Source organism: Alnus glutinosa, chromosome 2 (genome assembly GCF_958979055.1).
Source record: "Alnus glutinosa chromosome 2, dhAlnGlut1.1, whole genome shotgun sequence".
Taxonomy (NCBI): domain Eukaryota; kingdom Viridiplantae; phylum Streptophyta; class Magnoliopsida; order Fagales; family Betulaceae; genus Alnus; species Alnus glutinosa.
In genome coordinates, this window is record NC_084887.1 from 5,579,079 (window position 1) to 5,590,752 (window position 11,674).

Consider the following 11,674-nt stretch of genomic DNA (forward strand, 5'->3'; position numbering starts at 1 on the left):
AGTTTTTAAAATTATAAATCGTTTTAAAAAAATTAAAGATGCGTTTTCGGTTAAATTGAAAATGATTTCCATTGACCATCATTTTCGATTGGACCAAACACTAAAAAATACAGAAATTACGGAAAAAAAAAAAAAAAAAAAAAAAAAAAAAAAAAAAAAAGAGCATAAGCAAAGGAATGATAGACTCAACTATCCAAAATATGATATTTTTCAGGTAAGCACCATATCTACGAGCAGCTTGGCTACTCTATTAGAATTGATATCCAATGTTTGGTCCACTAGAATTTTTGCAAGTCTAATAGATGACAGACTTATGATAACTTGCATTGGCATAAGGCATTATCATGTTTCTTCAACAGTACTACTTGTTAATTCCGTATATGTATCCTGTTTACTAGAAGAAGTAGCTTTGCTAGAAAGGCCTCTCCATGAAACAAATGCTGGCTGTTTTGGAGTTGGAATTGTTGCAACTTCACTGTCAAGCATGGTAAGAACATTTGACATGGTGGGTCGGTCATTTGGGTCTTCTTGTACGCATAAGAGTCCAACATTCATGCACTTCACAAACTGATTTGCATTGCAAACTTCATGTAGAGTCGGGTCCATTAAATCCAACACCTTCATTTCACCCCACAATCTCCATGCCTATGACATTTTAAAATCAGAGTTTTATGCAGTATAAAATAACTAAGGAAATTAATGATTGCAAAAAATTAAACACACTTACATAGCCTATAAGGCTCATGGCTAGTTCTGACTCATAAAATCCTGTATTCTTTTTTCCACTAATAATCTCAAGTAGAACTACACCAAAGCTAAAAACATCAGATTTAATTGAGAAAAGTCCATCTAATGCATACTCCGGAGACATATAACCACTGCATGCATGCCAACATATTTCATCAGTAGATAACACAGGCACTTGTATATTCTTTGTGAAAACAAAGTTGAGGGATTTAAATTTATTCTTACTAAGTTCCAACTACTCTGGTTGTGTTTGCTCCTGTTTCTTTGCCTCCAATAATTCTTGCCAAGCCAAAGTTAGATATTTTGGGGTTCACCTCCTCGTCTAAAAGAATGTTGCTGGTTTTCAGATCTCTATGAATGATCCTCAATCTGGAGTCGTGGTGAAGATAAAGAAGCCCACGAGCAATTCCCAAAATGATGTTGATGCGCATTTCCCAGTCCAAACACATGCTTAGCTTTTGATCTTGCAAGTTTTCCATTTTCCATTCAAAGAACAATGTCAAGAATAGTAACAAATCAGCATTTACTCAAACAAGATATATGCAAGAGATTAGGAATTCAGTTTAGAGACAACCAAATATAAATGAGTCTAAGCTTTTATTGGGCATGTACTCATAGAGTAAAATCTTTTCATCTCCTTTTATGCAATATCCTCGAAGTCTAACAAGATTTCTATGTTGAAGTTTTGCAATCAACACCACCTCATTTTTAAATTTTTGTAAGCCTTGTCCTGAAACACTCGAGAGTCTTTTTACCGCAATTTCTTGACCTCCTGGAAATAAGCCCTGAGAAACCATACTCACAACGTTACCAATAACAATAAACTAGTTTAAATGAACACTAGCGCTAGTTAAAGATGCTAAAATTACTTTGTAAACAGGCCCATAGCCCCCCTCTCCGAGCTTGTTTGCATCTGAGAAGCTATCTGTAGCTGCTAGAATGCCTTCCAAATCAAAAAAGGGTACATCTATGACTTTCTCATCTTCTTCTTTGAACTCACCCGAGCCCATTAAGTCTTTTAGATGTCTTTCACTATCTAATGTGCGAAGTACTCGATTTCTTTCATCACTTCTTCTGTTTTCTGAGTTTTGCAAACAACCATATATACAGTTACACTTGCATGATAATTAATCAAATGGAAATACAAATTGTGCATGGTAGAGTGCATTTTGTTAAAATCGTTAATATTCCAAAAGCTTAAGCTAATAAAAATTGATAAATTTAATCATTTAATTTATATTCTAATACATTTCGCAAATGCGTTACCTTGTCTCTTGGCCATCTTTCTTCTCCAAAAATATATACAAACAATTGCACTTGCGAGAACAAACACTAGTATTAGAGGTATCAAAACAATCAAAGTCAACGACATCTTTCCTTTCGAATAGTACTCTTCTGAAGGATGAGGAACATGACCTTCTACAATCTCTGATGGAAAAATCAAAGTGATCATAAGTCAAATTCCTCAGATATGCTGTTTAGATTCATTATCGCAATTATAATGTCTATGTTTAGTACAAGGTAAGCTAAAGAGAATTTGAAAGTTCTACCAAGAATCTCCCAATTTCTAACGTACAATTAGAAGTGATTATATATACATAAAGGAAAATAAAACTTTTAGAAAGATTAAAAAATCCTAAGTTTTACAGGGTAAATTTTTCTTAATACTGATGAAATGCAATGGAGAAAGAGGTTCGGGCTTTGATTATCACAACTAATTTAAACAAAAATAAATTGAAAATATGATTAGGACAGGATCCTCCTTCACTAATAGAGCAATCTTAATCTGCCACAGGCACATGAAATAGCATCCTAACCTTTAGTGCAGTTTAAATTTGAGCCATCCCATAGGAAGTTTCCAGTGCAAAGACACCGCTTTCCTTCTCTTGTTACATTGCAAGTTGAATTTGGCCATTCCTTGCAGTCTCTGGAAGAATTACAGCTTGGCTCGTGCGGGGTCTCCCAACTAATCTTTACTTCAGCTTCAACGCCAGAACTAAATTTGCTAGAATTAGGGAAAAGCCACGTGCTCTCAATAAACGGCAATGAGTCATTGAGAAGCTGAGTTGCTCTTGAATTTCTATCATATCCTACATGTTTGACTTGGATGACAAATGTTCGTGTACTTGGATCGATACTGGCTACTCGATAGCCACTGGGAGCCTTGAAGCTAATCTGGCCTGTGGAACTGTTGCAATCAAAACTGAAGTACATAGGGTCGCCGCAATCTGGTCCAGTGCTCAGCGGATAGGGGATCAAGTTTGTGCCACAAGGCTCACAATTTCTAACAGTTGATTCTGTAAAGGTATAAAATTTGGAATAGTAATTATAACAAGCTGCTTGACATACCCTGGCTGCCCGCGGATGACAAGTGATCATGTACAGACAAGGTTATTTTTTCAAATTGTCTTAACATAATTAAACAGAACTATTTAATGTCATTGTCAAGCATAAAAAGAAAGATTAGTGCTATGATTTTAAAAATCCATACCAGCAGAGGTGGTTTCTCACTTCCCTTTCTACAATCGATGATGATTTTTTTAATTTAGCTACTGAATTAATCCCAGCGGATTCCAAGGTGTAAAAGGAGTACCTATAACAGATTTTGCCACGCGGACAAAGAGGTTACGGCCACCGTTTATGTACTCCTCTTGAAGATTACTTAGATTCTCAGTCCAAATCCAGCAGATGTCGGTCAATGGCTGAAATGAATAAGCCTGGCACAGGCTGGAGTTAAGGCACTGCTTTCTGCATTCTGTTTCATTGTTTGCATCAAAGATATTAGAGTCTGGGTTGTTCACTTTCATCATCTTTAAGCTCAAGAACATGTCGCTGATGTCGGATGATGTCGAATTTCTGGTGCACCCATCCAAAAAATCTCCAGAATTCCATTTCCCTGGGTTAGTAGGCTGGAACCCGGGCAAACATTTGCATACCACCCAATTGTTAACATTGCAGCTGCCAAATTTCCCACAAGCATTGTAAATGCTACATTTGTCTTTCGGCGCCCACCATTCCAAAGACCAATTTCTGCTGTCCACATCCCACTTCAAATACTGTAATTCCCCCGTATGATTCATTACTAACCTTTTGTAACTATCAGCCTCCGACAAACACCTGCTATAGGGGCCGTACTTCACGCATGGCCGGCTGCTGACATTTGATAACAAGTTGGCTACTTCAAAATGCTCGTGCATTTCATCAAAGCTCAAGAAGTCGCCTGTCATCCAACTTCTGCAATAATCGAGTAGTCCTGGCTTTTTTGAGATTACGTAGTGGCCTGATTCTTCTTTGTATCGCTTAAACGTGAACTCCCCACTTCCCGGGTCAACATCACTTGTTCATGAAGTCAACGTTAGGCTTTCAGTCATATTCATACCTGGAAGAAATGTATCAGTTGGATTTTGGAAGCTCTCCCACAGACTCGTCGCCAACTGATCATCACCATCATCGCTTGAGACCAGGTTTCCAGAATCCATGAGCTTCACAGTTCGATTTGCAGACGAAGAAATCTCAACACTTGTATTCCAATAAAAGTCTCCAGTAGTATTATCCCATACCTTAAGGTTGCCATCTTCTGCAATTCCAAAAGAAACTCCCGTGGAACCGTTAAGTACTGGGCTGTCTCTGTTGGCAACCCATACAACTGTTTGTTGATCCCATTTGTACCATATCCCAACGAACCTTTTGTGGCTAGAGGTGAAGAATCCCAGTTCAAAAATTCCTCCACTGGAGACAAGGGTTGTTTCTCCATCTTCAATAATCCAGTCGCCCTGCTTCAAAGTATCTCTAGCATAGCAATCCACACGACAGGAACACAACAAGAGTATGTACATGGAAAAGATGGAAGACAGCAAGCAACTTGCTGACAATATGCAGTTGATTTTTCTTCTATGGCTTACCATTACGAATAATTTAATTGAAATCTTCTATCATATTAAGGATACCGAGGCTGCTTATCATCTCGTTGCCCTCACGATTTCCTGATACCAAGAAGCTTTCCTGATCAGCAATTTTCATTATTTTGGTCTGCAATTCGTCCATTTCCATCTACAGTACTGTATAGTCTTGGTAGCTCTACTTTTCTCGTTCTCGTTGTGAGAAACAATAATTGACATGATTATGTGACTAGAAAAATAATAAAATCGACACGGTTACGCGGATTTCAATATATTAAATGACGTCTGGCTTTGTTTTTGTACTTTTTCTTTTTAAAGTTAAATACCTTAAACTCCGGTGATTTAAAAATTTTATTTTTTTGTTCAATTAGTTTTCATTTTTTTAGAGGTAGTACATGTGTTATGGAAAAAGACAGAGATAGTACCTCCGTCCAAACTGACGAATTTTCACGTCAGCGGCAAGATACCATTAAAATTGCGACACGTAGCCCTCATATATATATAAAATAAAATTGTAGGTGTGGCTCAAAGCCTGTTTTGGGGGGAGGCCCTTAGGGGTAGTTCGGCCACTCCCAAGGGCCAAAATGGGCTCGGGGGTGGCTCGGCCAGGGGCGTAGCTAGGTGCACCTTTGGGGGGGGGGGGGGGGCTATGAGCTCCAAGCTTTTCTCAAAAAAAAAATAAATAAATAAATTTTACCCATAATTTTTTTTGGCCCCCTAATTTCTTTTTTTTTTTTTTTTTTTTCAATTTGGCCCCTCCAAAGTCTAAAAGCTGGCTCTGCCCCTAAGCTCGGCCACCCTCATTTGTCCTTGGGGTGGCTTGGCTACCCCCAAGAGCCAAAGTGAAAAAAAAAAAAAAAAAAAAAAAAAAAAAAAAAAAAGAAAAAAAAAGAAAAGAAGTTTTTGGGCCACCCCCAAGCCAAATGGGGGTGGTTTGCCCACCCTCAAAACTGGCTCCGGGGTGGCTAAGCAACCCCTAGATTTTTATTTTTATTTTTTATTTTTTTAAAAAGAACCTTAAAAAATAAAAAAAAAATAAAAAAAATTAAAGGGACCATGTGTCGAAATTTTAATGGAGCCAGGTGTCGTTGACGTGGAAATTTGTTAGTTTTGGACGAAAAAATGGACAAAGATATCATCTTCATTTTTTCCCATAGTACAGGCACCACCTATAAAAAAAAAAAAAAAAAACTAAAGGAATAAAAAATAAAACTTTTAGAGCACAAGGGACAAAAAAATATTTAACCATATAAAAAGCGACCATTGATTCAAAGTGGGACGCACCTTGAGAATCATGTCTAACTTTAGATTCCCTATAGCATTCGTGGTGTCAATTTTTGGTATACCATTTTATGGGTACATCTTATAGCATTGGCAATGGAACTTTTTCTAGCTACTTTTCAAGTCTACTAAGAGTTCGTTTGAGTTTGAGATTTCAAAACGAATGATTTAAAATAATGATTTTAAAATATACAATTTGAAAAAGTGATATTTAAAAATGTAGTTAAGCGTTTGACAAAATCGCAGTTTATCCTTTAAATTCTGTGTTTTAAAAAAATACTCTCTTACCTGCAATTTGGAAAATCAGATTTTATGCGTTTTTAAATCTCAATTTTTAAAAACGCAATTCTCAGACGATTTATGTTTTGCGATTTGGTTTAAAATCGTACTTATTGTCTACAAAATCGCAATCTCAAACGCACCCTAAATATCAAACTCTTTAAATATGTATTTAACTAAATATTATTTTCTATTAATAAAAGTAATAATCAGAATTTAATTTATCTGCCCAACTACAACTTTAATTCAAATCGTAGCTGTGCATGGGAAATAAATAATATTAAAAAAAATTTAACTTTTTGCTTTTCGGGCTCTTTACATTTAAAAATGAATTCTTATCAATGTTAAATATAACATTGACAAAAGAGCTTGTTATATGATGTTTTTTTGTCAAATTTTAAAGTAAAGCCAAATGTAGGGAGCCCATTAGAAATGTTCTTAACACAATATTTAAGGGTAAATGTTAAATTCGTCTATGTGGTTTGAAATTTTGATAAATAATTTATTAAAGTCTAAAATATGACTAAACACTCTTAAGCGTAAAGTTGAGAAATTTTAGAAGTCACTCTTGTGTCTAGCTTTCTTGTGTCCCTTAAAAAATAATGTAGCTTTTAAAATCACCACTTGATCAAAATTCAATAATGATCAGTTATAAACTGAATGATGATTTTAAAAGTCACATCATTTTTGAGCTGATACAAAAGTGGCAAAAATAGTGACTTGTAGCATTACTCCGTAAAAAGACATACCATTAGAAAAGTTGACAAAATTTGTTAGTGTCACATTAGCACCTATCATATTGTGGCATGTGTCACTTATAATAATAAAAAAAAAAATCACAGTGGTTTGTCGAGCACTCCCTTTGGTTAAATGGGGGTAGCCGAATTACCCCAATCTGGCCGGCCTAGAGGAGGTTCAATCAACCCCATTTATTAGAATTTAAAGGGTTAAATCTACCTGACTGGAATTGGAAGGTCCTCTTTGCTTACCAAAAAAAAAAAAAAAAAAAAAAAACCTCGAATCAGTGAAGCGAAAGCAACTTTTATAGTTTCAAAAGAAGCGTTAGATCTCGACCAAGATGAAATTACAGTAGAGGAGGATTAATTCTCTATAATCAGCACAACACTCGAGATTGGAACATTGATGCTATAATCAAAGATGTTCTCCTTCTCTGCGATGGAATTCTATTCTAATATCCCCTTAAATTTAAGGTGAAAAATTTTAAAAGCTTGAATTTGAAAATAAAAAACGAAGACCGGTGGTAAAGACTGACTGATGCTGCTGGAGGAGACAAGAGGCTGACGAGCAGCAAGTGACAGCCGGTAGTAAAGACTAACGAACGCTGACTTGAGCCTAAAACTGAAAAATGAATTATCAACTTCTTTTTTTCTTTTTCTTTTTTTTGAAAATGGGTTGACAACGGGCCAAAAACTGAAAAGGGGTCGACTGCGGGCCATTAACAAAAAAAAATGATGGGCTCAATTAGGCGGTTATTGGTAGGTGGTGTGGGCCTAGAATCGACTAGGGGCCAACTACGGGCCAAGAAAAAAAAAAAAAAGATGAGCCCAATTGGACGGTTATCGGTAGGCACTGTGGGCCAACAACCGACTAGTGGCCAAATGCGGGCCTAGAGGAAGAAGACAAAAAAAGAAAGAAAAAAGATGAGTTAATGACTTCATTTCTTTGTTTACCTACAGTTTTCACAATTAAATAATTGTGGGTTAAATACAATTGATCTCCTAAAGTTGTCACCCGTTTTCAATTTTGCCTCAAATCTTTAAAAATTTGTAATATGACCCTACAAAGTTTCTCGATTTTTCAATGTCATTATTTTGTTAGCCCTTTCCATCAGACTAGACGGAATGGGCATCACGTGCATGGCATGTGACTTTCTCGGTACTAAAGTCTCCATTTTTACCCTCATTCTGTACCAATCAATTACCGAATTGCCCTTAAAAAAAAAAAAAAAAACATTTTTCTTCAATTCTTCTCACCAAAACTTGATTTTATGGCATGATTTTTATTCAAAATCATAAAATTTTACCACTATCAGAATAGAGATTACATAGGAGAATATAATACCCAGCACTAGTTCAATCCTTTTCGAAGATATGATGTGCGGCGAGTTCGCTTGGCCGTGGATCTTGCATGCATTCAAGATCTGAATTAAAGAATTATACACCGAAACATCTGAATTAAAGAATTATATAGTGAAACATCGACTCCAAACTCTGTTCTCATAACATAACCATGGAATTCCCTGGCTAATCTCACATGACCAAGAAGCTGACACGGAGAGATTACACTAGTCATGGTCTTCAAATCTGGATCAATAGAAAGTTCACGCATCAAAAGAAACAATCTTAACCCTTCCAAACACTCTCCATTCTCAAAATACCCAGAAATTATTGCGTTCCACGAAATCTTATCTCTCCTCGGCATTCTATCGAACATCAATCGTGCACTTAGAACATATAGTGTGATCAAAGCATTAACCACGTCGACATCCGACTCAAACCCAACTCTTAACACATGCACGTTAACCTCCCTCCTCCTCGCCAAGTCTGGTACGCCCCCACAAGTCCTCAACACACAAGGAAAGGTATACACATCCAGCTGACTACCAACCCACAACATTTTGGAACCTTCGATGACCACTGGAACCAGCAAAGTCGCTGGGTGAATCGGATCTCGAAGCAACCGGCGTGGTCTGGTTTGCTGGGGTGGTCTCGTTGTCGTCGCTGTGGCTTGGTTAACTCCAGTGTGGTCTGGTTTGCCGTGATGGACGTGAGGGTAAAATGGAGTTTTAGAGAAGGTGCGTATATCAATCGCAAGCATAAACGACGACATTTTGGAGTGAGGGTAAAGTCACGTGACACGCACGTAATACCCATTCCATCGAATCAGACGAAAAAGACTAACAGAATAGCAACATTGAAAAATCGGGAAACTTTGTGGGGGCACATTGCAAATTTTTAAATATTAGAGGCAAAATTGAAAACGAGTGACAACTTTGGGAGGGGGGGTGAATTGTATTTAACCCAATAATTATGAAAACGTAATGTATCCCTTAAATTTAGGTTAACAATTGGGTCATAACAAGGAGACTTGATTCAAGTGATTTTTTAAGAGTTTTCCTTACATGTAGAGAAGAGAGTGAGATTTAGGGAAGCTGCTCCTAGTGCTCTAACCAGCAATCTTACGTTATAGGAACTAATAATAATCTAAACACATAAAAGAAAGAGAGAAAGATGTAGAAATAAAGAAGCGTTGAGTTTACGATTTTAGAAAGCACGATTTGAAAATGTATGATTTGAAAAAGTGATTTTTAAAAATTGAGTTAAAGGTTTGGTAAAATCGCAATTTGGCCTTTAAAATTGCAAGTTAGCTTTTAAAAATATGCGTTTTCAAAAAAGCCTTTAAAATTGCAAAAATCTATTTTTTTCAAATCACAATTTTTTAAAAGTGTAATTTCTAAACGATTTATTTTTGGCGATTTAATTTAAAATCATACTTTTTTTTTTTTTTTTTTTTCACAAAATTGCAATTCCAAACACACCATAAGGTGGTTCGACCTATGGCCTCTATCATACGTTAAAATCTTATAAACTACATCTTTCTTTTATTTTTGATTTGAGTATATGATTTGAATAATTTCAAATACAAACATATCTCTTGGTTAACAATTGGGTCGGATATGATCGCTGATGCCACAATGATGGCATGTGGGTAGGCTTCTTTTGGTGGGAGACTTCTTGACAAATTCTTCAGAAATTTTAGCCACTCCCCCAATTGTACCCTTACCCTTATCCTCACAGGCAATCTGAGGCTCTGTAACTGTAGGCTTTACAAACATAGTTTTTGAAGTAGAGGCAATATCAGTACCAGAAGCTACATACCCGAGACCAGTTTTGTCAGATGAGCACTTCTCTCCAGACAACATTTGGATTAGCTTATTATCAGTGATCCTCTCCAATTGCAACTGTGCACTTACCAACTCATCCTCCAAATCCTTGACCTTCTAAAGTAATGTGCTTTTCTATGTCTTCAAGTTGTTCAACTCCAGCACATTTTGTTCGTGCGTCTCTCTCAGTTTCATGAACTTGATGTAGAGAACTTTGTAGGCATCTTTGAGATGTTCCTTATCACTACTCTTAGAATAGTAAGACTGGGCCTCCTCAGGGTCAGCATGTAGAGTGATAAATGCCATAAATTTTTGCTCTTTACCTGGAATCTCTTCTTTCTCTGAATCATCGCTGAGAGTAGCATTGAGAGCCTTTTCCTTTGCCTGTTTGAGATTTCCACAATTTGCCCACATGTGTTCGTAGCCTGAACATTCATAGCATCTAGGACCTCTAGGATCCTTCTTGTCAGCTTCATCTTGTTCAGCTTCCTTGGGGTCACCTTTTAACTTTTCAGAAAACTTATTCTTCTTGAATTTCTAGTTCTTCATCAGTTTTTTGAAATTTCTGGCAAGCATGGCTAATCCGTCATCTTCATTGGTGTCTTCATTTGAAGAAACTCTGCTTTTACCTTTTGCAGCCTTGAGTGCAATGGATTTGACCTTCTTGGCAGGGGGTAGGGAAAACTCATAGGTTTGAAGAGATCTTACGAGCTCTTCAATCTTCATGGCATCAAGATCCTTGCTTTCTTCAATAGTAGTTACTTTAATTTTGAAACGCTCAGGCAAAGATCTTAGTATCTTTTTAATGAGCTTTGCATACGAAATCTTCCTCCCGAGACTCATCATGGAATTTCTCAAGTAGCTGATCTTGGTGTGAAACTCATTAAAAGTTTCATCCTCTTGCATCTTAATTCCTTCATGGGAAGCCAACATTTGAAGTTTGGTAGATTTTACAATTTTCGTGCCTTCATCTGCGGTTTCCAAAATTTCTCATGCTTCTTGAGCAATTTTACAATGCCAAATTCATGAGAATTCAGATGGTGAAAGAGCTTGGCAAAGGGCATTTAGGGCTTTATCATTGGAAAGACAAGCACTTGTTTGAACAATAGACATTTCAACAGCTGTTGTATCCGATGGGGTCCAACCAGATTCAACAATATGCCAAATGTCTATGGATTTAAGATTGTGAGACATGTTAGAACAAAAAATAAAGCATCTAGGATAACACTCAAGAAATTAATCCAAACACGAGTGAACCCGTCCGATACCAATTGAAAAAATAAGACTCATACTAGTGTGTGTGTGTGTGTGTGTGTGTGACCAACCAATCAATCAAAATATAAATGCGAAAAATAAATAAGATAGATATTTTGGTGACGAAGTGAAAACTCTTTGAACAAAGAGAAAAACCACTCTGGGGCAGCCAGACCCAGTAAATCCACTATTCAGAAGAAATAGCTAGTTACAAAGCAGTCGTACTCACATACTACTGTTGCAGTAGTTGTAGCTTGAACTCTAACACATACCTATACGTGAGCGCCTCCCAACCAGACCTTCTGTCTAA

The 11,674-nt window shown here is 36.7% G+C and overlaps 1 protein-coding gene and 1 pseudogene across 1 annotated transcript; both read right to left on the reverse strand.

Moving 5' to 3' along the window:
• Window positions 1-200: 200 nt before the first annotated feature.
• On the reverse strand, window positions 201-4,863 carry LOC133860737 (G-type lectin S-receptor-like serine/threonine-protein kinase At4g03230; annotated as a pseudogene).
• Window positions 4,864-8,372: 3,509 nt separating this feature from the next.
• On the reverse strand, window positions 8,373-9,056 carry LOC133860225 (pentatricopeptide repeat-containing protein At1g15510, chloroplastic-like). The gene has a single exon (XM_062295868.1). It carries the CDS (start codon window positions 9,054-9,056, stop codon window positions 8,373-8,375), a length of 684 nt encoding a protein of 227 aa, XP_062151852.1.
• Between the last annotated feature and the right edge of the window lie 2,618 nt (window positions 9,057-11,674).